Genomic DNA, 27,802 nt, shown 5'->3' with positions numbered 1-27,802 from the left:
CCAGAAGGAAATTCAAGATAAAAGGTCAACAGAGGCAACTATAGGCTAAGAGTGGCAAAAATTGGTTTAGCAATGGCAAAAATGGGCAGAAAAGACTTGGAAAGGGTATAAATGTGGTGAAAATGGCTTCAAAGTGGCAGGAATGGGAATAACAGGTGATGAAATGGGATAAAAAAAAAGTGGCAGACAAGGGATTAAAGTGGTAAAATTGTGTTATGAGTGGCAAAAATTGATGGAAAAGTGATGAAAAGGGGTAACACTGTGGCAAAATTGTTGTAAGTGGCAAAAAGGTTAATTAGGGGCCCATATAAATCTGTGGGCAGGCCTTACTGTATGTAGTTTTAAGTGTTTAAAGTGGCATAGGCAGAGGACAGTAAACACCAAATTATTTATCAGTGTGGTATGTCATATATGGAAAAAAACATAAAAGGTACACACAGCAAAATAATGTTACATTAATATGTAATATGCATACATGCATTAAAATGTAATAAAGTCATATATAATTTATTTTTAAAAGCCGAGCAAAGATGCTCATATTTTTCAGTTTTATCCACATGTTAATTTTCAATAAGTTGCTTGAATATAGAATAAAATAAAAAAAGCTAATGTTTTGGGGTTCTGTCGTTTAGTTAAAATTATTTTTTTATTATTTTTATACACCACGTGCATTGTCGTTAACACTGCATGGCAGCACCTGCGTCCAAAGGGACTTGAAGGACTTTGTGGCACCTACTGACGTCCTTTCGATCTTTGCTCGTGTTGAACTTAGTCTCAGATGTACGTCGCTTTAGTCAAAAGCATCCGTGTAAAAAAAAAAGTGAAATTGTACCACTGTAACTTCAACTGTCGAAGTGCAGTTGAATATAGCTGTAGCTATTTCCTTCTTTTGAGCTCGTATCTAATGAGCATTTTTATATTAACGCCTACTCGTTTGTCCTCCCAGCAGATTTGTCACTCATAAACAGCCTGCACGGGTGATCCGAGAGTACCACAAAGGTGTAACATATTTATACAATGTGTCATGATTGCCACCCATGCAAATCAGGAGCGGTGGCATCGGAAATGGACTGTACCAAGTAGAGGGGTGCCGGAGGAAGCTCGGCGGGGTTAAGAATTTAGTTTCGTGAGTGAGAATATCTTTATCCGTAATTATTTAGACAACACAAAGAGATATATGTTTGAATTTTGTGGCTAAGAATTACTTTCTCGGGGCAGTCGGTTTCTACATGTCGCTCTCCACTGGAGAACCCCCCTCCGGTGAAAGCCGCGGCGTCTGAGCGTGTGGTAAGGTCTGTCATCCTGCCTGGATCGCCCGGTTTTTTGGAGAGAAGAAGTTGGCAAAGGGATGTCAGTGCGATGATGGCGCTGCAGCTGAAGACCGGGGATGCAGCGTACTACCAGAGTGCAGAATACTGCAGAAATTACACTTCACCGCCTGTCAGCTACGGTGACAGCAGCCATTATCTTGCCCGATTGCCAGGTAAGGAGAGGCTTACACCATACAGGAGCTCCCCTTTGACTCCAAGCTGTTTTATGATGCGCTTACGAGCAGGGATTGGGAGAATGTAACCAGTCAGATGTGGAAATGATACAGAGGGAGACAGGGAGGTGGATGTTCAACCCGGTTGCCCTGGTGCTGCTGTCATCATAATGTCATGTAAGAAGGGTGTACCAGCCATCAGACTGCTCTGCTTAAAGATTCTGTGATGCAAAATCTGAAGATATCGAGATACTCTGTCTCTTTACAATAGGAGAGCTTTATATCTTGATCTGATGTCTGTGATATAAAACAGCATCCGTGTGTTATGGTCACTTTAACGTGGTCAATAGCAGAAATGCTGCTCCCTTCACTCCGTAGCCTTTGCACTGCTTGTTCTGCACAGCTGATGGTGGCATGTGGCAATTTCACACTGAGGGTTGCTTTGTTGCACCTGCACAGCCCCTGCCAAAAAGACAGGCTTTCCCTGCTGGTTACAAGGACTTGAGGCTATATGGATCATGTAGCTACATAGATGATCCAGATTTACAGCTTGAGACTGATCTGTCCACCTGGATGTGTTCCTGCCATCAAACTGTCAGCCTCACTCAGCCTCTCGCTCTGTCAAAATGCAATAGTCTGCATGTATAGGTTAAAATGCATAGTCTGCATGTACAGCTGCGAAAGTAAGACAGGAGAAGGTGCCATTTAAGTGATCAAAAGAGAAAATAATAACACATTGACTGGATTTTAACCATTTGCTTTTATTGGTTACAATAAATTGAGGACTTTGACAGCACTTTGTCAGCCAAAAATAGTAAAGAAACTGGACTTTGGAGGAAAAATGGATCCTACTCTTTGTTAATAATTCAAACTGATTGCTGGTGAGATCTAAAAGTACAGAAAGACACTGGCTATCTAGTCTTTGCTGCTTTCTGCTCTTGTCCAGTGCCCAGTGAAGCAGATGGAATAAGTGCAGGAGGCATGTGCTCCTCATTGCTCCATAATTGATGTGATACAGCACAGTATGGCAAGAAAAACTCAAGAGAAAATGAACACTTGGCCTATTTAGAGATTCTCTGTGGAGGCCACGAGATGATCAGGCTCCAGGACGAAGTTTGTGTGCATGCGTGTGTGTGTCAGAACCAGAGAGTGAAAAATCCTAAGTCAAGCTAAAAACAAAGTGAACTTTTGAGTAACTTTCTTTCCTATTAGACTTTGGGAGCCATCCATCTAAAAACATGATGTGGATTACTGTGCTGTCACTCCCATCATTTTCTGCCTCGTGTGTTAGAGCAATATTACATAAGCTTAGTTTTGACTTGCAAAGATGAGTTTTGTCCTCTGATGGAAAAAAAGTCTTTCTGACTTTGCAGCAAGGTCTGTTTTCTGTGAACATGAATTTGCACCTTGACGGCATAGACTGAACTTTGTTGGCCTGGAACTCCATCTCAGAGGAGCACGGCTAAACTGACCTTGGCCTATCTTGGCCCACATAAAACTTGGGAAAGATCTCAGTGAAAACAACGACAGACTTTAGCCTTCTTGCACTGCTTTTATGTCGAAGAAAGACAGCATAGTCAGCCCTCATTTCCTGTTCATTATTACAGCTGTACTGCTTTATCTGGTTTGATGTTCCTGCAAGCTAGACCTGTTATGTGTCAAAATAGAGGGGGATAAAAATAGATGCTTTGGTCTGCCACAGTGTGGATTTAGAACTGTTTGTAATCTGCACAGTCATAGCTAATAACTCATTTTTGTTGCTTTTTCTGTGTTTTATCCTTGACAGCAAGGGCACATTTTTACCCTTGAACCACCCTGAAGGCTGAATTTGTATTTATCAAAATATGAGCCATGGCTGCAATTAATATTACCCTGCAAAAATGTGATAACAAGGGTGGTCAAAAAGCATCATAATTTTGTTACACTTACAAGGAACCAGCCTTTGCCTGTGATACATTACTTAATTATAGTTGGGTCAAATAAGAGAATAAAGCATCCCTGTTTGATACTGGAAGAAAAGCTGAAGATAAGGCACAAATTCAACCTCTTTAAGCCTAAAATTGTTTCATTTCTGTGTAATCATTGAGGTTGTACACCCCACTTTACTTCATTTTCTTTCCCATATCCTGAATCAGGAGGGAGTAATCAATCACACCTCTGCAAACACACAGGGCCACTAGCAAAAGTGAAGCAGAGAAAATGAAGAGGAATAGAGGTTATTTTGAATCAGCCACTGGTTCACAGCCCCTCAGTCCTGGATCACCATTAGACATCATAATAGTTACATGAAATCACTGCAAAGGAATTTTACACGAGGCCGCATCCCTGCAGATTGAAGAATACCAGACCAGCACAAACACTTCACTACAGGGAGCCATACACTTACACTTCTACTAACAAACATTAAATGCAGTGTACTCAGAAAGTGCTCTATTGTACGGTGTCTCTGATTAAAATCAAGAAAGCAGGCTAAGCCATCCCTTTTGATAAGAATTGCCGCTGTATTGGGGTGTCTGAACTGCTGTGCATGCTGTCTCAATCAGGGCTGAAGTGTTCTCTCGAGGCTGCTGCTGATGAGATTGATGATGTGCAGAATGCTGAATGTGATTGGCGGATGGCACCCTGGTCTGATCCAAGTGAAAAATATGAACTTTTGTAGCACAATCTTCTCAAACTGTTGTAATAAATATATTTAGGACCCTCTTATGGGCTCATATTAGCATAATATACCCTTTTAGTATTCTTTGCATGTTTATATTTCAAGGTTTTTTCTGCTAAGAACATCACTAGTATTAAAGCTACCTTTGCTTTTCGTTTCTTTTCTTTTCTTTCTTTTTTTTTGCAGAAAAAACTAAGGATTAAATTAGATGAGATGCATGATGCTTCCTAATATTGTTCAAAAGAACCAGTAACTATAATGATAGTATTTTTTTCCTACCTCATAACTGAAAGTATTACTTACATAAAATAAAGTAATGAAAGGGGCATTATGTATTTTCATGATCTGAGAACTGAAATAAAAAGTTAATATACACATACAAACTGGCTTCATTTATCATGAATAGAAATCATAGAAAAGTCCTGATAAAATCACATCTTGGACTAACAATCATGATGATACCATATGTATTATGTTGTGACTTCAGTGTATTGTTGCAACACTCATAATAAAATACAGAGCGAATCTAAGTTAAATGCAAAAAAGTATAGATTAGTAACAAAACTATGATAAATTAAGTGACAAAGGATAGCTAAGTAGAATTGAAAAGTATGAAAATAAGGCATTGAGAAAGTTTTACAGAGAGGCTAGGAATACATGTCATGGCTTTTTCTCTCTTTCACATGTGGGTCATTGTTTGTTTTTATTGTTTTTATTTATGGATGCTGTTGTGGAGGTTGCTAAATATCTGCAATGTCTGCAGCATCTACGTCCAGGACAAATTTCCCAGAGGGCAACAATAAAGATTATCGTATCACATTGCTCTGAATTGTAATGCATCGCATGGCATCATCTTGGATCGTATCGCATTATATCATATCACATCCTATCGTATCGTATTGTATTGTATTGTATCATATCGGTATATTAGTCAAATAAAATCCCTTCCAATCGCATCATATCACATCTACTCACTTTGTATTGTATCATACCATATCACATCGCATACTGTTGGATTGCATACATCATAATATATTGTACCATATCATGTTGTAACATATAGTATATCATATCATCATCACATTGTATTATGCCATACTAGTCTGCATCATTCTGCATCGTATCGTATCATAACGTATCATATTGTATCAAACTGTATTGTAATGAATAGTATCGTATTTAGAGCTGGGCAATTAATCGAAAAATAATCAAAATGGACATTTAGAGCCTCTAACCGATGTAAACCTGCCATGTCAATTATTTAAATTATTTAATTTTTTTCTCCTTTTCTTGGAAAAATTTGACTTTTTAAAAAAAAAAACACTTTCATTTCAGTTGATGTGTGTTTTGATTTCAAATGTTTCAATAAATAACCACAAATTGTTAATCTGTGCCTGTTCCTTTCAGTTGTTTGTTTTAAAATTATACAAGTATTCACAGAAAAAACAGAGTCGGAAGTTGGGGCTGGAATAATCGTTCATTAATTGTAATCGAGTTAAAAAGTTCAATTTATCGTGATTTTGATTTTTGCCCTAATCATATTTGTATTATAATGTATCATATCGTATCATAATGTTTTGTATTGTATTGTATCGTATCGTATCCTATCATAACCTTTCGTATCGTAATGTATTGTATCGTATTGTACCATGTCATATCATATCGTATCATATTATATTATATTGTATGGTATTGTATCATATCATATCTTATCTTAGTATAACAATTCAATTCAATTCAACAACTTTATTGATAACTCAAGGGGCAATTGGTTCAGAGCAGCTTATACATACAAAACATAGATAAACACAGTGACACAGACAGCAACAATATGTGTAAACTAAAATACACAACAAGATCTAAAAAATGAATGCTGATAGAAATTTGGCTGACAAATTAGTAAATAGACTAAAAAAACAATGACGAATAGTCTATTAAAAGGGACTTTGAGGGTAAAAGACTGTAAGACATATAAAAAACATAAGACCCTAATTATTGTATCAAATGGCATCGTATCTCATCATAAATTATTGTATCATATTGTATATCATTACTTGTCATATCGTATCATTTTGTATCATATTGTAATGTATCATGGCAATTTGTATTGTATCATGTGTTATCGTATGGTAAGATATCATTGGTCATCTTAGCTTTAACTATGGTAACTTATCTCAATGTGGTGTGGAATGGTATGGAATAGTTCTTTTCTGATCTTATCAGGAAGTATCTTATCTTATCTTATCTTATCTTATCTTATCTTATCTTATCTTATCTTATCTTACCTCATCATTTTTTATTGTTTTATATCCTTCAGAAAACATTGTCTGTCACCTTCTGATATATTATGCTTCTAGGAATAGATGTTTATTTCTAAGAAGTTCCAGTGAAGTCAGCAGTGAGCGTTGAACTTTTTTGGCGTTAACGTCTGTAACGTAAATGCAGCCATTTCTTGGTTAATAATGTTTGGGAATGGCGTAACAGTACACTACAATGTTATCTGAGATAACATTTGCTGAAATACCAATATCATTATGCATTTTTGTAAATGGTGAAATGTCAAGCTTTGTCTCTAGAAGAGAAGAAGACAATTTTTGAAATAATTTTTGCTGCTGTTTTTTCCTCTTATTGGTATGTGCTTCTCTAATGGTATGTGCAAATTTGTGTAGTTGTGGATTTTATGTATATAAATGTGGATCACTGTTGCCTATTGTTCTGATTTGTTAATAGAACTATTGTGATTGTGATGGAAGCACTTGGAGTGAAAGACAAATTTCTCAAAGGGACAATAAATAGTAATGATGATGATAATAATATTACATTTTATTTATATGCGCTTCTCTCAGCACACAAGGACACTTTGCAGAGATAAAAAATAAATTGAATAAAATGTATCGTGTCATATTGTACCAAATTGTATTGCGTCATATCAAATAAAGCTCAGGTTGATCTTATCAAGTGTGTCTCAGTCTACAAAACTAAACGTGATTGGCTGTATCAACACAGCTTATAGCTGGTTTATGGCTTATCAATGGAGTAGCAGCTGCAATTTTACCTGGATATCTGTTTATGCAGTGCATAAATCATAGTTAGAATAGCTCTGATAGGAGCTCATGTGTTGTTATTGTGGATATTGTTTTTTTTTCTGTCCTCACTGACTTTTTCTCCTTCATACACCACAACCTGCTGATACATAATTGGTCAATAGAGTCCAAACTTACGTACACAAACTAAAACCAGAGCACATCCCATCTTGACAAGTCAGATTCAACATTTCTAGGTAGAATTTGTGAAAAAGAAAAAATAATTTCAATACTTACCCACTTTCTGTGTTGTTAAATTGCAAATAAGTCATCGTTGCTGCTCCTTTTGGATGCCAGATAAGGTCTTTTTAAAGGAGCTTCCTAAAACAGGAGATCATAGATCAAAAAACGATTTATGTTGCCATTAGGTAGTGGAACAGATATTTATGTTTATGTAACTGCTTCATAACATACTGTACACTTTTACAGCTCTGCTAAATCTTCCATAGAGTCATCTTTCAGTTCACTACTGTAAGGTCAGTGATTCCCCCAGCATACCCTTCTGCTGAGGTCAGCCAGGCCAGGTGACAGAGCGGCAACTAGACTGACTCAACAGACAGACAGACTGACAGAAAGCAGCAGTCGGGAACACAAACACCCCAGGGTGTTATTTTGGTTCCATGAATCAGTGCCATTGGGTGTCCAGTTGGATTCCTGATAAACGCTTCCAGCGCAGTGAATTTTGACACAGCTGCTGGCCTTTTACTGACCTGTCAATACATGCAGTTATACACACATTACGGATCATCTGAGTGGCACAAACAAACACACATAAATCAGCACAGTGACATACCTAACATTACACTCTTTATTTCTGGTTTCTTACACAAACACAAGATCATTCATGCAGTCACACTAAAGGCGAAGTGATCACAGAAGCCTGAGGATGAGGATTTTATTGTCACTGTGTCTGAACATTTATGTGCATGTAACGTCCCGTATGCATGAGTGCAGGCGCTCCAGGCTCAGGCTTATCTTCCTGATGCCCAGTGGAGTGTAAAGCTCCTCTGTCCGAGAATGTGTTTCCATTCGTACATTTCTTTACATCTCTCCTGCCTCAGGGCACCAAGATATAGATGCTTTGTCTTTCTGCGACTGTACATTAGGCATTGGACTTTCACCAAGTTTCCTTTCTTTGTCTGATGATGATCTGTCAGCACACAATGTCCACTTAAGTCTGCAGGATCTGGAGCATCTTCACAAGGCTATAATCCAAAGCAAATCATGCTTTATTTTTGACAGATTTAAAAAAAATTTTTTTCTAAAGACAAGTGCAGTAGACCTACTTTAAGATACCATTTATAGGGATGTGTCAAAATGTTTGTTATTTCTGGGTCCCTTGCTCAAGACAAAGCTGACAGAATCAGATCAAATCATAGTGTATCATAGCGTCCACCTAAACAGATTCTCAGCTGTTTTTGACTGCAGCTGTTTCTCCATTGAGTACATATTTGTTCCATATTTTAAAAATCTGGTTTATCACAGTTGAAAACATTTGTGATGTATTGCAAACTAATCTTCTGATGTACTTATTATCTCTGTTGTGCATTTAATATTTATCTTTGTAGTTTTTTAGGGTTATTCTTGATTGTATATGGGGATGCCTGTTGTTTATGGGGGTTTAGATGCACAGTGGATCGGTAGTTAGCACTTTTGCTTCACAGCAAGAAGGTTCCTTGTCCAAATCTGGGTCATCCAGCATCTTTCTTTTTTTTAAGATTTATTTTGGGCTTTTTGTTCCTTATTGCTAGAGGACAGTGGATAGAACTGGATACAGGGATAGAGAGTGAGGGAGAGACATGCGGGGAATAGTGCAAGCTGGACTGGGACCTGGGCCGTCTGCGTACATGGGGCGCATCTTAAACCACTTGGCCATCTGCGTCCCTTCCAGCATCATATAACCATGTCCTTTAAAATCACCTGTATGTAAAAATGAGGGAGAAAAGCTGTTAAAGAGGCACTGTCAGCCTCTGAGCCCATGTCAAATTCGCCCCCCCAGTCACTTGTGTTGCTTCACTTCAGACAGCATGTAGCTGTATAACGAGCACAGTAAGACGTCTACTGAAATGCTGTACAGACTATTGTTTGCTTAAGAGGTGAGCGAGTATGTTCAGATATCAGGTCATCACTGGAGATGTGTTGTTAATTTATAATAATGATACATGTACTAAGGTGAAGTGTCTTAATGCCCAAAACACACTGTAACTCTGCATCTAAACAACTCCTGAGAGCCAAAATTACTATTGGGCTCTGCAAGGCTGTACAAATGTCATTGCAGCTCTCCCAGTAGTTGTTAAAGCATTTCACACACAAGAATAAACTGATGATCACGCTAGAGGAAAAAGACCTGGCAATCGTCATCAAAGAAGTCTCAATTTCTAGTTATCCATCTATTGAGATATTTTGCAGGTAAACGTAAATTTTGGCCTGCTTGAGGCGATATATATAATAAGAGGGGAGCAGATCAATACAGTCATTAGCAATCATTCCCTGTAGACTTTAAATGACTGTGAAACATGCCAAGCTGAATCTCTGAGGTCTATTAGACCTGTCAGTCTGGACCACTGATGGTTAAAAATGAATTACATAAAGTTGTATGATTGGAAATGCAAACATAGACTGTATGAAAGGATGGAAGGCATAACAGCTCCCCCAAAGTAATAGATGTAAGGCTCCCCCTGCTGGCTGGCTGCACTGTAGGTCATTGTTAACCATTCTTTGGCATGGATTAAACCAAAGTGCATGCCAAAGAATTTTTTCTTTAACACTGTTTCTATCATGAAAGTTAGTTCTAACTGGGCTTATTTATGTCACAGAGAGGATTTATGAGAAGTTAAATTTTAATTTGATATTTGGGATTCACATATGCATCTTTTTAAAATGGGTATTGGCCAACATCAGTCTTTCTGACAAACATTGGTCATTGACAGATAGTATGGGCATAAACCAATGTCAGTGGCAGATGTTGATTTGTTTGCATTTTGCACGTATCACTTCTGATTCAGAGAAGAGATTTATTATTGGGCAGGAGATCTGACATGTGAGGCAAACTCTGATCTGTTTCCATTGACATGAAAAAAAATCAGTATCAGCCATTTGCTAGTTACCTCCGCCAAGGAGGTTATGTGATCAGGTGGGTTTGTTAGTTTGTTCTTTTGTTTGTTTGTTTGTTTGTTTGTTAGCAACATAACTCAAAAAATCATGGACGGATTTTGATGAAATTGTCAGGAAATGTCCGAAATGGCATGAGGAAGAACTGATTAGATTTTGGGACTGATCTGGATCACCGTCTGGATCCAGGAATTTTTAAAAGGATTCTTTACTATTGGGAGATAGGGCTAATGGCTGAGGTCTGCGCTGTTACCACTTCACACCAGGAGATGGCGGACATGAGTAACTTCAATCCCAGCAGCATTTTGTTGGTATCTCCATTCAAAGTTTTGGAGTTTATAGAGTTTGAAAGACGCACGCCCAGTCGAGGAGACGAGTCGGCGCTTAACAGAGAAAAGACAGCAAATTGTAGCAAGAATACTCACAATGCTGGGAGGAATAGAGGACTATTCATCCTCTGCCATGACTTTCAGTCGTCGAATTAGATTTTGGGAGTGATCCGGATCACTGTCTGGATCCAGGAATGTTTTTAAAGGATTCTTCATTGTTGGGAGATAGGGCTTATGGCAGAGGTCTGTGCTCTCTGAGTGCTTTTCTAGTTTGTTACTGTAAACATTGGTATAAGCACCTTTTCCCAGAAAAGGTGGAAAATCAGTGTCTAGCTTTGTAATGTGTTCATTCTTAGACTTGGGGGGAATGTGTTTGATTTTTTTGTATCAGTGGAAAATCAGAATAAGACATGCACTTGGAGGCCTGATCCAGAATGAACAAGCATGAAGAAACAAAAAGGCCCACAAAGGAAGCTCCTGTCAGTGGATTTATTTAGCAATTAAAGTGATGTTTTGAGCTAATGTGCTCTTTCTCTGATTGAAAATATAGTTGCATCTAAAAAATGACAATATCATGAAAAAGTTCATTTTTTCATTATGAAGAATATTGTAAAAATTTCCAAGACTTTTTAAAATTTTATTTTGATGATCACAGCTCATGAGAATCTAAAGTCCACTATGTCAAAAGTTTAGAATATCGTGGAAAAGTCCCATTTGCAAAGGTTTCCTGATCCTTCATTATCTCATTCTGGTTCAGTACACACAACAACAATCATGGGGAAGACTGCTGCCTTGGCAAATCTCCAAAAGACAAACACTGACACGCTCCACTAGGAGGGAAAGCCACAGAAGGTCATTGTTCTCAGAGGCTGTATCAAAGCATTGATAGGACTGACTGGAAGTGTGGTAAGAAAAGGTGCACAGACAAAAAGGGATGAGCTCAGCTTTCAGAGGATTGTCAAACAAAGCAGATTCAAGAATTTAGAGGAGCTTCACAAGGAGTGGACTTGAGGCGGGAGTCAATGGATCAAGAGCCGCCACATACAGACAGGTCCAGGAAATGGGCTACAAGTGTTGTCTTCTATAGTGTCAGGCCAATCCTGAACTACAGACAACTTTATCAGCGTCTCACCAGGGCTAAGGAGAAAAAGAACTGGATCATTGCTCAGTGATCCAAAGTCCTGGCTTCAAAAGAAAGTAAATTTTAAGTTATATTTGGAAATCAAGGTTCCAGAGTCTGGAGGAGGATAAGAGAGGCACAGAATCCAAGGTCCTTGAGTAAGTTTCCACAGTCAGTGATGGTTTTTAGTTCTATGTCATCCCCTGGTGTTCATCCACTGTGCTTTATCAAGGTCAGAGTTAACACTGTCAGCTGTTTACCAGGAGATTGTAGAGCACTCCATGCTTCCATCTGGTGATGAATAAATGGAGATACTGATTTCCTTTTCCAGCAGGACTTAGCACTTGTCTACAGTGAAGCCAAAACCACCAGAAACGGGTTTGCTGACCATGGTGTTTCTGTGCTTGATTCAGCCAACTGACCTGACCTGACCTTACACAGAATCACTAGAGGAATGCCAAGAGGAAGATGAGAGACACCAGACAATACAGATGAGCTGAAGGCTCCTATAAAAAAGGCTTGAAATATTTCCCTTTGTATGAGCTGGATCTTAAATATATGGAGGTTTCACTTCTTAAATTAAATCATTTTCTTTGATATTTTATTTTTCAGATAAACCTGTCTATTTGTGAGTTGCCATCTTAAATATAAGTATGTAGGCATACATGTGACCCAACACAGCTGAATTAGAAAATGATGGAGGAGGAGCATGTTGGCTCAAAACATCCCCTGCTGTTGCAAAATGAATCCATTACTGGTGTTCGAACCTTCATTCTTCATGACATTTTGTAACAGCTCATCTGTCTGTTATGTGTTTCATTTCTGATGTCCACAGGCCCAGAGACCATGTTAAAGCCTCCTCTGAGTCTCTTCAGCCATCCCCAGCAGCCTTTCCATCACATGGACTCCCTGCACCAGCTGAGACCTCCACCAATGGCGCCAACACAACCTCTGGGCCCACCTCCCATGGCCCCTGCTCAGGCAATTTGCCCCCCAACTATGGTTCCCACTCAGACTCTATGTCCCCCACCTATAACTGCTGCTCCTCACACCTTAAGGCCTCCTCCTATACCCCCACCACACAGCTTAGGACCCCCACCAATGGCCCCAGCTCAGCCACTGGGGCCTCCACCCATGGCACACACGTTGTTGCCCCCACCTGTAGATCACTCCCAAGCAATAGTGCCTCCAACCATGGACCTCACACAACAGCTGGGGCCGCCTCCTATCAATCCTCCTCCAGCACTGGTGCCTCCTCCTGTGGTGGCTCCTGGAGGAGGACGATTCCCCCTCCCTCCCAGCCCTCTGTCGTCCCCTCCTGCTCCATGCCCAGACCCTTCACAGCTTCCCCCAAGGCCCCCAGGACAAGCTCCCATCCCAGCCCCGGTGTCCTGCCCCATCCCCGGTGGTCCTCTCCCAGGTCAGGCAGCCCCAGCTAGCGAGCAGCCCCAGGATGAAGGCTCTCCACTGGGGACAGAGGAGCAGGAGGACTCACTGGGGCTGGGGGAACTGTGTAAACCTCTGTACTGTAAACTCTGCAACGTCACCCTCAACTCAGCCCAGCAGGCACAGGCGCACTACCAGGTAAGATGAGGTGCACATTCAAACATGGGGAAAACATGCTAAATATAAATCTACATCCATAAAACAATCTCTGTGTCTTAATTTTTCCATCCAGGGGAAGAATCACGGTAAAAAGCTTAGAAATTTCTACGCTGGCAGTCAGCAGCCTCCAGCCATCAGAATCCCAGATGCCCTCGAGGGAGCCGGCCAGACAGCACTCAGCTCAGGATCCAGCGACAGTGACGCAAACAGACAGGTCAGGAGCAAACCTAGAAACCCAGCACCCACCTACCTAAATGTTACAGTTTTAGTTGAGTGGGTGGGTGTACTGCCGGGCAAGGTGGCCATTCTGCTGAAAGAGGTCATTTCATTCTGAGGAGGTGTTAGAAAACCGCAGAGTCTGTTTATCTGAATAGAAGAAATCCACATAATTCACCCACTGCTAAAAAATTCAGCCTCAAGACAATCTGGGTGTATTGATACAAATATATACTCCCTCTATCTTTATTTCCTTTGGTCATTGCTCTCAACAGTTAAATTTGATCTCAAGTTAAAGCTGGAAAGACAATATAGTCAATAACTGAAAATGTTGAACGTTCTTGCGAGGTGTTTTCAGCTGGTTATGAATCATTTTTGACTTCCATAATGTAAATTTTACAGCCTGAAAATGACTAACTTGGGCATGCAGGATTGCAATTGTTAGAAAAACCTTTATTAAACTTTCTATGGTAAAGATTTGAGGTGTGAATCTTGACTGGTAAAAGAAGGCAAGAAGATTTCTTTTGCTTGAGATAACTACTTATGAATTGGATAAGCAGAGAGAGAAATATGTTGGACTGTGTCCACAAGGGGCACTACAATTGGCAGAAAACGTCCTTAGCAATTTTAGGCCAGATTTGAGCCCTTTCTCAATGATCAGGGAGGTGTGCCTCATGAGGGCCATCAATATGATTATTTTACTGCTCCTGAACATATTGAAGCCTCCTCAGTCAGGATTAGTAAATACCAAGCATGTTTGATATTTAGCATTCCAAAACAGTCTACCTCAGGCAGAATACATACACTATATGGACAAAAGTATTTGGCCATACCAGTTGGTTATTGAATTCAAGTGTTTCACTCAGACTGTTTACACAGGTTTATAAAATCAAGCACCTATAGCCATGCAGTCTCCTTTTTAACATCATCTGTGACGTTTTAAAGCATGGCATTGTGATGGATTTTATCCTTGCATTAAGACAGTTTGGGAAATTCCATCCAAAGCAGAAGACCACGACTGCTAAGGTGCAGGAGCATCAAAATTGCCATGTGCCAAAAGTCCATTGCTGAAGAGTTTGAAACCTCCCCTGGCATTGATATAGGCACAAAAGCTGTGCAGCGGCAGCTTCATGGAATGGGTTTCCATGACTGAAGAGATGCATGTAAGCCTCTTATCACCAAGTCCAATGCCAAGCGTCAGATAGAGTGGTGTAAAGCACACCGACACTTAACTGTGGAGCAGTGGAATCATGTTCTCTGTTTGGCAGTCATATAGGCCAGTCTAGGTTTGGTGGATGCAGGGAGAATGTTACCTGCCTGACTGTATTGTGCCAACTGTGAAGTTTGGTAGGGGAGGTATAATGGTATGGGGCTGTTTTTCAGGGTTTGGGCTCAGCCTATTATCTCTTGTAAAGAGCAATCTTAATACTTCAGCATACCAAGACATTTTTGACTATGCTATGCTTCCAACTTTGTGGCAAAAGTTTAGGAAAGGCTCTTTTCTATTCGAACATGACTATGCCCCAGTGCACAAAGCAAAGACTATAAAGACATGGGTTGATGAGTCTGGTGTGGAAGAACTTGACTGGCCCTCATAAAGCCCTGACCTCAACCCCATCGAGCACCTTTGGGATAAACTGGAACAGGGATTGTGAGTCCGGCCTTCTTGTCCAACATCAGTTCCTGACCTCATAAATGTTCTACAGAATGATTGGGCACAAATTTCCATAGGCGAATGCCAAAATCTTGTGGAACGCCTTCAAAGCTGCAAAAGGGGGACCAACTCCATATTGAAGTACATGTATTTAAATTAAATGTAATTGCTGTCCCTCTTGGTGAAGAAGTCTTCTGTATGTCTGGATGTCGTAAACCCAAAGCAGTTTTTTTAAAAAGAAAGGTTGACATAGGCTAAATTGTTATTTTAAACAATTTAGTATCAGTAGCAGCCCAGATTTTTTTAGAATTGGTGCGTCACTGCCAACAATAGCCAATGAGAGCAAGAAGACTGGGATGTATCACTGACTATTTTACAGTACAAACATACACATCTTATCTGTAGACCTTTGCATAAATGTTTTTTTTATCATGATTCACAATAATTTAGAATTGTATTAAATGGCTAAAATCTCTTTTATATTGGTTATGATTACATATCTTGCATTCAGAGAGCTTGAAAAGGATTTCTAAAATACTAAGAGAAAAGAAAAAGCAAGCTTCTATTTAGAGCTCATTCATAACTAATGGAAGTCAAATATGTATTATCTTTAAATGTTATTTTACAGGGTGTAAACGTGAATGATATATCTAATAGCCTTAAACTTCCTGAGATATATCCTCCCAATCTGTAGTTCTGCTGGTTCTTCTGTCTACTTTATGAGGCTTTTAGAGGGTCAAGGTCACTGTTTTTCCATCAAGCCTGAACCTTTAATATTTCAAAGCAGTCTCTTGCTTTCACATCTTTGGATTCAGCTGTACATCACCTGCTCAGCACCAAAACAGCAGAAGACTAAATTAGGAGCAAGCATCAAGCATCTTAATTTTTTTTTTCCCTGATGTTGCTGGAAATCTAAACAAAGTTATAACATCATTTATAATAGACAAAATTTAGCCAGGGAGCCTTAAACCAGCTCTATGAACTCTGTAATTTGTCAATATTGTACATATCGCTAGTTTTTGGTGACTCCAAACAGACAAACATGAGCATTTTCTAGGTTCAAGGTTGTTGTTGCAGGCACAACAATTTTTTTAACATGACTGGAACAACCTATCAAGCCTCAAAATGATCAAAATCCTAGACAACCATACAAATGTAATTTTTTTGTAATCTTTTTCATACAACAAGCAAATGTGACTACTGCAGACTTTAGTATGTTGGCATGTTTTTTTCATGATGCAATAATGCTTTTTCCCCCTGCTCAGCATAAGAAATTCCTTTCATCCTCCTATCAGACCCAGATATTTCCTTCTTCTCCTTCTCATTGTTTACTCCCTAACTCCTCTCACTGCAAACACTGTATTTCTTTGTCCCTTGTCTTCAGGCTCTCTACAAAGGGGCAACCCGGGTCATCCTGGCCACAGAGAACGACTATTGTAAGCTGTGTGACGCCTCCTTCAGTTCACCGGCAGTTGCACAGGCCCACTATCAGGGCAAGAACCACGCCAAGAAACTACGGCTTGCTGAGGCCCAACAGAACTCCAACAGCATGTAGGTTAAAGTACAGAAATGCTTTACACCATAGAGGTCTCATGCTAATTTGGAATTATTGTTTGTTTTGCACGTCTTATAAAAGTTCAGTTAGAGCTAATATGGAGATTTTAAAGCTGATACAAAACAGGCAATTATAGGCAATTATATCTATTTGAAAAGTCAATTGTTGACCATTTAGACTGTTTATTATCATAAACCTGAGTGTAATACACTATCAGATTCTGGTTTGACCTTCTCCTGTTCAGCTAAACAACTAGCTTTAGAGCGAAGTGGTTTACTACTAAAAAGGCTAAGGTAATTTCTTAACAGCTAGCTAGTTGCATGTTTTGCTCACCTTTTGATGCTAGCTTCATCCTGTTTCAGGGAAGGAAATTCTGAAACAGCCCCGAGAAGAAGCAGAAAAGATGGCAGTGAGTACAGACTGGTGAAAAACCGCCGCAGCCCACAGCAGCCTGCTTCAATGACAGGTGAGATATTTGACATGTTATTAAGATAGTTAACAACACATATACGGAAGCCCAATTCCACCACTACAAAAAAAATCTAAGTTTGGCAATTAAAAAAAACAACAATAACCCTAAGGCATAATTATGAGATAAAAAGTTAAAATTGTGAGATAAAAAGTTGAAACTATGAGATAAAAAGTGAAAATTATGAGATAATAAAGTCATAATTATGAGATAAAAAGACATAATTATGAGATACAAAGTCTAAATTATGCCATAAAAAGTGGAAATTATGGGGGCACGCCGGTGGTCGAGTGGTTAAGGCGTGCACCATGTGTGCAGGCGACCCTTGTACGAATCCGGCCTGTGGCAATATTTCCTGCGTGTCTCTCCCTGCTCTCTTCCCTGTTTCTGACTCTGTCCACTGTCCTCTCTCTTATAAAGGCACGAAAAAGTCAAAAAAATAAATCTTAAAAAGAAAAAGTGGAAATTATGAGATAATAAAGTCAAAATTATAAGAAAAGTTGAAATAAGAGATAAAAGTCATAATTATGAGATATAAAGCTGGAATTAGGAGATAAAAAGTCAAAATTTTGACTTAACTTTTATTATGAGATGATAAAGTCGCAATTAGGAGATAAAAAGTCAGAATTATGAGATGATAAAGTCGTAATTTGGAGATAAAATGTTGGAATTAAGAGATCAAAAGTCAAAATTATGGCTTTTTATCTCATAATTTTGACTTTTTGCCTTTTTTTTTTCCAAGAATGGCCTTACTTTCACATGTTTTGTTTTTTTATTGGGTAGAAATGGGCTTCCATACAATAGTGACTACATTTGAGTGGGTTCCAAGATGAAACAACAAATTAGAAGCTACGCTAGCATGCTGCAGCGAACCCCTGCTCTAAACTACAAATAATACATTTCAAGAAAATATGGGTGAGGAGTGAGCAGCACAAACAGAACTCACACGTCCAGCATTGTTATTGTAGTCCTCCTACGCCCGCATGGCTATAGAAAGGAACTGTACATCTTGTGTGCAAGTCTCTGTTTTTAGACAAAACCCATATTACCAGTCTACATAACAACTGAAATGGTTATCATGTTTTCAAAAGTTTCCTCTCTGGCATCCATTCTCAAAAAGCAACAAAAGGTTTCCATGTTTGTATGATATTGCAGGTAGATGTGGTCATATTAAGGTTATGACAATTCGGGATTTTATAGAAAATCTATCCGTAAGTATGATTTTTTTATGGCACCATTTTCATACCAGTATACCAAAGAAGTCTTCTCAGAGATATAGAGGACAAATGGAGCAATGGTGTGGCATGCAAATCAAAACAGACACGCTGCTAACTACAGAAGTAAGATGAGGAGGCTATGCTGATTTGATTGACACCTTGTAACGACAGGAGGCTTATGGCCCCATCAGCTCCACAATTGTTTCTGGTAAAAAGTTGTCCAAATGTTAATGTGAGACACATTTCTAATAAGGCAACTACATTCAGTAGGCCTTAGAGGAACTCCTCTACAGTATCAAATGGGTGGCATCACCGAGTCTATGTCCATGTTTTATACAGTCAGTGGTTTTAAATGACACTATCCTGGGCATGAAATAATCAGCCTCCTCCTGTTTTGGAAGAGCTGAAAAGAAGCGGCACCACTATTTAGCAGACATAATAGTTGGCAGATATTAATTTGGGCTGAAAGCTTCTTCATTGTGTTTCCTATGTGATTGTAGGAGCCTGCTTTCGCCTCATTGTGTGCCTGTGTGAAAACAGATACAGAGTAGGTAACGTCAGACTTTCTGCTGACGTCAACCAACTATCTCTTTCTCTACTTTTCCACAGACAATAAAACACTAGCACCTTGGCTCAAGATGAAGCAGGACAAATCATACAGTGGAGCCAATTCACTTTCCTCCCTCACTCTCTCTCTCTCTCTCTCCCTCCCTTACTCACAAACACCACAAAGTTCTGCTGATTTAATCATTTTTTTCTTGATGGACAAACCCAAAAATAGCTGCTCTCTCTTCTGCGGTTGCCTTCTTGCTGTCTTTTTATCTCTCGGCCTATCTCTGTCTCGTTTTTCTGCTGCTTGAACTCCCACGTTCACAAACACATAAAAAAAGCATTAGTCTTTCAGATGATCAACCTAGTTATAATCCCTGATGACTGTGCTTCACACTTGTGTCTGTTATAAAAACACAAGATATATATTTAGGTTACAATCAAGTAGGTTATGTCTTAAAAAGAGGCTTTGGATAAGATGGATAGTTCATTACTGCCAAGACATCAGTGAAATAATTGGTATTTGTACTCAATCAGGTGCAAATATGGAGTTAATCAAGCAACACAACAAATAATTTTATGTCAGTCCAATCTAACAGTTGTTGTGATCCTCCTTCTAGCTGTGTGTAACAAGCTCACTGCTCATGCTCTAAGTACAATGACACTGTTCTGCTCAATTTGTCCAGTACACAGTCAATCTACTGAGATATTTCACTTGGGTTCAAAGTTGTGGACAAACCAAAAGACCCAAGACCATACCAGCCATTGAGCTTCTCTATGAGCTCAGGTAAAAACAAGAAACATTTCATTTATTTGACTGTGAGCATTTTCTGCTTTCTGTTTTGTGTTATCTCTAAACAGCTTCTACAATCCAGTACACAATCTGCTGTTGTTTGACAAGATTTGGTTTGTCTTTAGGCAGATAGTTTTGTTGCGAATCCACCAAGCTGTTTGACTTGGTCCAATAAAGTGAGTCTTTCAGCTCTGAAGTGCCTCTTTATTTGAGACTGTCTTGGCTTTTTAAAATGTGTACTAAATTTAAAAAAAGAGCAAGCAGGCCCTTAAACAGGAGTTGGCTCCCTCTTTGAGCAGGCTCATTCCTAATTACTAATTAGTCATTTGAAAATGAATCATGATTTAAATCCAACTAGCACCCTGCAATGTTTATTTGTTGAATAGTGTGTCACTATTTCTGATAAAAAAAGCATGTTTATTGTAAAATGAGGGAGAAAATCTGTTGAAGAGGTGCAGCCAAGAGGCCCTGGTTGCCTTGTGGTCACGTCCATGTACAGAAACGATAGCCCTTGAAGCAGACAGCCCAGCTTTGAGTCCAGAATTTGGCTGATTTCTTGTCGTTCCTATTCGCTTTCCCTGGTTTCCACTCCATCCACCATCATATGGATTTGGGTCATGTTCTTTACATGCATGTTACCTCATCCTCTCTGAAAATGTTAGACTCAGTCTATCATCCTGCCTTGCGATTTATCAGTGATCTGGGTTTTCGGACCCATGATTATGTTTTACATGAGAAACTTGGTTGGTCCTTATACAATAGGAGGATGGAACATTGGTATATCTTTCTTTATAAGGCTATTTTACATGAATTACCTCCTTATCTTTGTTCTTTACTGACTCCAAAAGCTGTCAGTAGCTGTAATCTTTGTTCTCATGGATTCATCATGCTTGAGATTCCTTGCACTCGTTCTGTCTGTGGTCAAAGAGCTTTTAATGTTTTTGGTCAGAGTTACAGGGTCATCTTAAACTTGAACGTTGTGTTAGTTTAGGAGATTTCAAAACTAGAATAAGGGAACATTTGACCAGTGTGTGCACATGTCTTTCTGCTGAAAGCTGCAGATTTGTTGATTGATGTAACCTTTGTTCTATGTCCTGTTTAATGTCCTGTGTGACACTTTTCATGCTGCTGTCTTGGCCAGGACTCCCTTGTAAAAGAAATTTCTGTATCTCAGTGGAAATAAATCCTGGTTAAATAAAGGTTAAATATAAAAATAAATATCTCTACAGCCAAAGCATATAAAGGCCCCATTTTAGCTCAGCTGGTACATCACGCATACATATACCGAGGCTGGAGTCCTTAATGCAGACTGGTTGTGGAATAGATGCTCAGTCCCTGCACATGTTTGGTTCACTCTCCCTGTGTATCCAGGTGTACACACTCAAAAACAGACTAGCTGTTTGCTACATTTACAAGATGGTATCATGTAGTTTCTACGTAATTAATTCACGTTTTAAGGTTGAATGTGATTATATTATGTTGATTACTCATAAAATGCAAGAACTTCAAATTTATGCATTCATTTATGTTGAGTCAATGTAATACCAACACGTCAGTTAAGCGAATCGTTTTTGACGCTCCAGAGCAGAAGGCGGGACTTCTAACATTACTATTTGGTTAAACCGGTTATGTATTTTTTTGATAATAAGGGCCCTCAGTATTGGTTGAATGTTGCATCTTAGCTGTGACACAGCCACCCACCACTAGGTGGGGCTACAGCTGCTACAGCTAATAAGCCTGCTCTGCCCGCTCTACTGCATGAATGTAAACCTGAATAATCGACAGATGGCATTTTGTAAGTGCAGTACAGGTAAACTGGCATATAACCACAATGTGTAGCCTCATCCAGCACATGCATGTAGATGTTAACCTGCAAGGATGGCTGGCAGTGCTAGCATTGCTTATGTTAGCTACATTAGTCAAACCAATCTGACATTGTCTATATGCTGAGAAATTTGAGTGCCACACATTTCAGTAACATTGAAAGTGGCCCTCTTTTGAAGATTGTGCATGATGAACTGTTGTAAATTGCAGTTAAAAAGGTTATGTTCAATACGTTTTTTTTTACAGTATTGCCATTTCAAGAAAAAAGCACCCAATTTTCACTTTTTTCTGAGCCCTTTTTTTAATTATCTTTCGACTCGTCAAGGAGTCTGAATTTAAATTTCTGAGTTACTGACAGGGAAAGTAGCTGCTTGAAGCACCCCTAGTTATCATCAGACTGTGAATTAGCTCTTTATTGATCCCTACATATGTAAATAAGCATACTGTATAAGTGCAGCTAGCACTCCTAACAACCTTTCTTAGCTTGAATTTTCTCCTCTCATTTCGTTTGATACACAGGAAGGCCCCCCATAAATGGCAATCTCTACCTAAGGTTTTATCACTGTCAGATAGCTGATGGGTTTTAAGACTGATGTAACTGTAACCTGATTTTCTTTGTGTTTAAGAAAGCTAGCTGAACAAAAGCAGCTTAGGCTCCAGTGTTTCTTGACTAGATAATTAATAGAATGATAAAAAAAGAAACATCATTGCTTGTAAAACCCTAATTAGAGTCAGCCTTTTATCTCATATGTTTGACTACAGTTTGTCCTACATTGAAGCACTGGTACAGCTGTCATGAAAGATAAATCTAGAACTAATTCAGCTTGTAATGTATGGCTGCAATTAACTCTTTTTCTTTCCTGTCTCTGTCTCTCGTCTCTTTCTCCCCCCAGGGCCGTACTACAACCCCAGGCCGAGGCAGCGCATCCCCAGGGACCTGGCCATGTGCGTCACTCCCAGCGGACAGTTCTACTGCTCCATGTGCAACTGTGGAGCCGAGCAGGAGACGGACTTCAGGCAACACCTGGAGAGCAAGCAGCACAAAGCGAAAGTGTCGGAGCTGAGATACCGCCATGAGATGGAGAACCTCGGCTACAGCTAAGAGACGTAAAACGAGGAAGGTGGGGGATGAAAATTCAGAGATAATAGCGGGACAAGACCAAAGTGTTGGAAAGTCATGACAGCCTCTTTTTTAGGGGGATATATAATAGGGGATTAGCCCTAATGGCCTCAAGAGCTTGTTGCAATTCATTCGATAAATGGATCAAACACTTAAACCCTCATATTTGACATAATGCTCTGGTACCATATACAGCTATAATTGGATTTTCAGGATTGATTTGATTTGGGTACTCATGAAATTCATTCTGTATATTGAACAAGGCTGCTTCTTGTCTGCACTTGACAAAGCTGTGGACTTGTGACATACAAGTCTCAAGCACCTTTTTTGTTTTTACAGTTTTTAAACTTTTTAAATCACTTAATATATATCCAGTGGTTCACGTAAGATGCAAGTTGGCTCTGTAAATGAATTGCACATAAATCTTGATGTTGTTGAGGCTAAGGGTGAAGGACTATAGGTGCACAACAAAACAAGAAGAAGAGGTAGGAATGCTTCAAAAGACAAGACCTAGCAGAGGGGTTTAAGCATTTACAGACAGTGTAAACTGTAGAAAACAGAAAGATACTTCTTGTTGAAGTAAAAGGCACAGAGAAGCAAAAACTCGAGGTCAGAAACAGATCTGATCCTTGGGGAAACAATCATCACTGAGGAAGAAAGCCTTGTTTTTCAATTCTAGTGTAAGATTTATCCCTGCAGGTACTTTTTATAAGCCCTACAGCTGGGACTTATTGTCAAAGTCGTGACAAAGAGCAAAATTAAACTTTCTTTTCCTCTTAAAGGAAAGAAAACTTAAAGCACTGTTAGTTAATATAAAACAAAGCACAAACTGTCATCTAATACAAAGTGTTACATGAATCTAAGCCAAACTGTAAGTGGACCTTTGTTCTGTTACAGGCTCAAGCCTGCACCCCTGCTAGCCTTGTGTGTGCCTTTAGTGAAAATTAGGCTAAAGAGTTAGCTTTGGCTAGCCATTTTTGGATTATAGTTATAAACAAAATCAACAGTATTGATGGGTTTTTCTATACTCTGTCATCTTTCTTCTTGTATTAAACCCTCATAAATATTAATGTAAATATCTTAAAATAACATTATAGATGTAAATTTGCTATATTAGACACAGACATGATTAACTCTTTAATGTTGGCCTAGCATATATTGTAAATACTCATAATCTATTTAATAACTATAAGGAATCTTGTACAAAGTGTGCACTGACTGAATGTCTGCCTATAAGCTCTGTATGTATGTGTGTCGATTTCACTGCTAACACATTCTGGGTGAACGTTTTGTTCATTTGTGAAGTAACTCTGGTACCATCCGTCTGTAGTGAAAAGCTGCTAGTCTCATCATATTTTCTTTAAAGCTGAGATTTCTTCAGAGGAAGAATAAAAGCTGAGTCTTTGTCTCAACACAAAAGTCAAACTGAAGTAGAAATGTGCAGAAACCTGGATGCATGCAGCTGAAAGCAGTTACATCTAAACTTCTAATTAGTTTGCAAATTGCAAATGAACGTGATACAGAGCTCCTGGATGTTTTTGGTTGTAAGACATATCATTAAATCCCCCAATCAGTCTTGATTCCCTGAGGGGACATAACCAGGTTTTACTGCAGTGAGGAACAGCTGCAGAGGAGTGTGATGGATTTTGTAAGGATTTGCAATCAGATTTCTGTTGTTTTTTTATTTCTTTTCACCCCATATATGCTCCTGTTGTTGGTTTTTTTGTTAAGACAAGACCATTCTGAAAGGATCAGTTGAAAATGAGGTGATTTTCTGTTTGTTTACTGGTGTTTCTGTTCTAAGTAGTCATGCTGAGGTGAATAGATTATACAGTCACACTTTAACCATCTAAAAGTGTGCACTGTGCCTTCAGTTACGGCTGTAACCTCTATTTTTTTTTCAAAGAAAGCATAAACAGCATTAAAACGTCCACGTTTTCAAATCACAGAAGGTGAGATATTTCTTTAACCTGAAACATGTGTCAAAAAATCAGGTAAGAACCTTTTTTGCAGCAGAGATATTTTTCACCTTCACATCATAAAATCATTTAAGTTTCATTTTTTCAGAAAGGTTTACAAAAATCTTTCCCCATATTTGTATAGGTTTTTCTTAATCAAGATGAGAATGCCATAAAATAATCACTCCCTTCAATACAACAATTCATACTGAATTAGCAATACAAGTCAAAATATTCACAATTAGATATTTCTTCAATGTTGTTTAGCCCTATCTAATATTGTGTTGGTTATTATTAGGGGTGCACCGATTTCTGGCCGATCACTGATCTTTAAAAAGCCTGACCAGCCGATTCCGCTTTTGGCCGATACCGATTTTTGTGTAACTGACAGCATACACCTTCAATGTTCCAATCTTATTTTATTGAAAAACATTGAACAATACCCGTGAAACAATACAAACTTGTTGTTTTAACTGCACATGAGGTAGTTCTCTCAAATATAAATGAAAAGTTTAGAGCATTGCTGTCCAAAATACTAAATTATATCAGTTCCTTTAGTCTTTCATTTTTCACATTTTAGTAGGAAGAAGTAGACAAGATCGGTGGATAATTTTGAAGATCCCCCAAAATTAAGGAAATCGGCGCAGATCAATCGGTGCACCCCTGGTTATTATATAAAATGATTTAATTTTTGCATTTGTTGAAAGATATGTAAAATGAGGAGATGGAAAAATTATTGCAATTGGATTTTTTCCCCAAATTTTGGAGCCCTAGTTTCCAAAATCACCTCTTTTTAGGGAATGAGAAAACATACTTTTAAATACTTTAGTCATAATTAGCATCTTTTTGACACTTTTATTGCTTTAAAAAAAGACACTTATTTTTCCCTTTATTCCAGAGCATGCAGACACAAAGCCTTGTCATTAGATGTGTTACCAAGTGAAATGAAGCAGCACCCTGGCTGTCTCTCCAGTGGTTCTGTTATCTTGAGGGAAAGGCAGCTGTTCACATCTTACATTTTTGTCTCCCGAGCACAAATACACACCTGATCACACACATGAGGACACTCAGGAGAAAAGCACTGTGAGGACAAAGTACTGTGGCGTTATGGGATTTAAACATGTGTGAGAGTGATGGCCAGAGAGGGAGAGACTAACGGAGCATGGAAATTAGAAAAATAGGTTGTTTTTTTTTTTTTTAGTCCACCGTGCTTCATGTTTAATCAAAAAGGTACAAAGACGAGGTGATGGAAGCAGAGCTGGAACCGAAGCTGCGGCTGAGACTCCTCTAGTCGAGGAATTCTTAACATGAGACACATTTGCAGTCTGTTAATAGCACTCCTCCTCCTCCTAGAAATAACACACTTTGTAATACTTGAAAGCATGGTTAACATAACCTTTCATTATGTTGACAGGCTCCTGAATTCAGAATGAGGGTCACACTTCAATACAGAACACCTTCAGCAAATGCACTTTCAAGAAATGCATGAAATATTAAATTGCCAAGGAAACAGAGGAAATGAGAAGATTGTAGGAAAGAATCAGGCTCATAATAAGCATCACCTACTGAGTTTAATGGCAACTTTTGTCATTTGTTTATTGTCATTTTCTTGGACTCACTTGACTAGTAGTTTCCAAACTGTTTTGCATAGGATCCCTTAATACATGGCAGTATCTTCTTGGTATGGCCTTAGTGAGACAACAGTTGATTTTTTCATTGCCAGATTGTTTCTCTAACCAATAAAAGGAAGAATTTGAAACCCAAGACCCAGAAAGATCCCAGGTTTTCTTCATGCCAATTAAATTTTGTACCCTAAGTAAATCGAACATTGTTGACCATTTGTTTTTAGTTAAAACTCCAATGTAATTAATCAAAGTCAGGTTTTTAATAACTTTTACAGCCCTGACTCGTAGAAGAATCCTATGTCTAATTTGAAGCATCTTTTGACTAAGCAACAGCTAAAAGCTGTGTTGCTCTTAGCTGTGCACGCTCTCAGTTAGAGCAAAACTGGCACAAAAAGAACCCTGCAGACACGGGCTGTTTAGAAATTGCAGGTAAGAACTGGAGCTAAGCCAGACCTTAAAATTTAAATCCTTAAAATTATTTGCTGTTTGCCTTGTCAGTCATTAATTAGCCATTTAAGCCTACCTAGTCACTTAGCATGTCTTGACCTACATTAGATTGGTTTTTAATTACTTTAATTTCTTCAAGTTTAGGTAGATAGAAGTGGCCCTAGTGCAGCCCTCAGTGGGAAAAGATTGGATACCCCTGTCATAAGTATTTTATCATGATTTTAGTTAGTATGACAAAATCTAATTTTGACCACTTCAAAGCAGACAGAGCCTTGACACCCCCCCCCCCCCACCCCCAAAATCTCAGGGGGGTTGCAAGGCTCCTTAGGGGGTTGGTCTCTACAGTATGACAGTATGGACACTACAGAATACCAAAGAATGCCTGTTTGTTATCATTTCATCCAAATTATCTTTGGTTGTGTGTAAAAAAGACGTGCTCAGAGTGTTAGTCTACTTTTCTCTTGATTCTGGAAAATCTTAATCCAGCAGGCTCTAATTTAAAAGACATTATGAAGCCTGGAATAACATGGAAACCACGGCATGTGGTAAACGGGCTAAACACGTCAAAGGGATGTTAAAGTGGGCTGTATTTAGATGGGTGCAGTGAAACAACTCTGCACATAAGGATGGTCAAATGTTTCAAGCTGTTTAACCAAAACAAGAAACCACTGTGGTAAATGTTGGCATTTACATACAGCCATAACTGTTAAGGGATTTAACAATTCAGAAATCTTTGCTTTTATTTTTTCCTTAATTTTTCCTAAATTGGTTTAATCTCATTGTGGCCTACAAATAAGACTGTATAGTTGCTGTTTGGTATAAAGCTGTTTTTAAATGGTTCAGATATCCAAGGTACTGTTTCTGTTTGTCCTCACTAACTGTTTTAGAGGCTATAATGGTTTGTAACTATATTAATCTATTATTCTGAACCACTGATTGTGCTATATTCGGTGAGTTCTCTGTTGTTATTATTAAATAAGCTATT

The 27,802-nt window shown here is 38.8% G+C and overlaps 1 protein-coding gene across 1 annotated transcript; it reads left to right on the top strand.

The window, feature by feature from the left end:
• Nucleotides 1-1,349: 1,349 nt before the first annotated feature.
• Nucleotides 1,350-25,090, top strand: zmat3 (zinc finger, matrin-type 3). The gene is made up of 6 exons (XM_041791745.1): nucleotides 1,350-1,483; nucleotides 12,621-13,369; nucleotides 13,464-13,604; nucleotides 16,645-16,811; nucleotides 17,178-17,281; nucleotides 22,561-25,090. The coding sequence occupies exons 1-6, from the start codon at nucleotides 1,360-1,362 to the stop codon at nucleotides 22,767-22,769; spliced, it is 1,494 nt and encodes a 497-aa protein (XP_041647679.1). The 5' UTR covers nucleotides 1,350-1,359; the 3' UTR covers nucleotides 22,770-25,090.
• The last annotated feature ends 2,712 nt before the right edge of the window (nucleotides 25,091-27,802 follow it).

This window comes from Cheilinus undulatus, linkage group 7, assembly GCF_018320785.1.
Source record: "Cheilinus undulatus linkage group 7, ASM1832078v1, whole genome shotgun sequence".
Lineage (NCBI taxonomy): Eukaryota > Metazoa > Chordata > Actinopteri > Labriformes > Labridae > Cheilinus > Cheilinus undulatus.
This window is presented reverse-complemented; position numbering and strand designations above follow the sequence as displayed.

Coding starts and splice junctions, on each gene's coding strand:
- zmat3 (XM_041791745.1), top strand. CDS start 1,360: ATGATGGCGCTGCAGCTGAAGACCGGGGATGCAGCGTACTACCAGAGT. Junction 13,370..13,463: donor AGGCACAGGCGCACTACCAG/GTAAGATGAGGT, acceptor TTTTCCATCCAG/GGGAAGAATCACGGTAAAAA. Junction 13,605..16,644: donor ACAGTGACGCAAACAGACAG/GTCAGGAGCAAA, acceptor CCTTGTCTTCAG/GCTCTCTACAAAGGGGCAAC.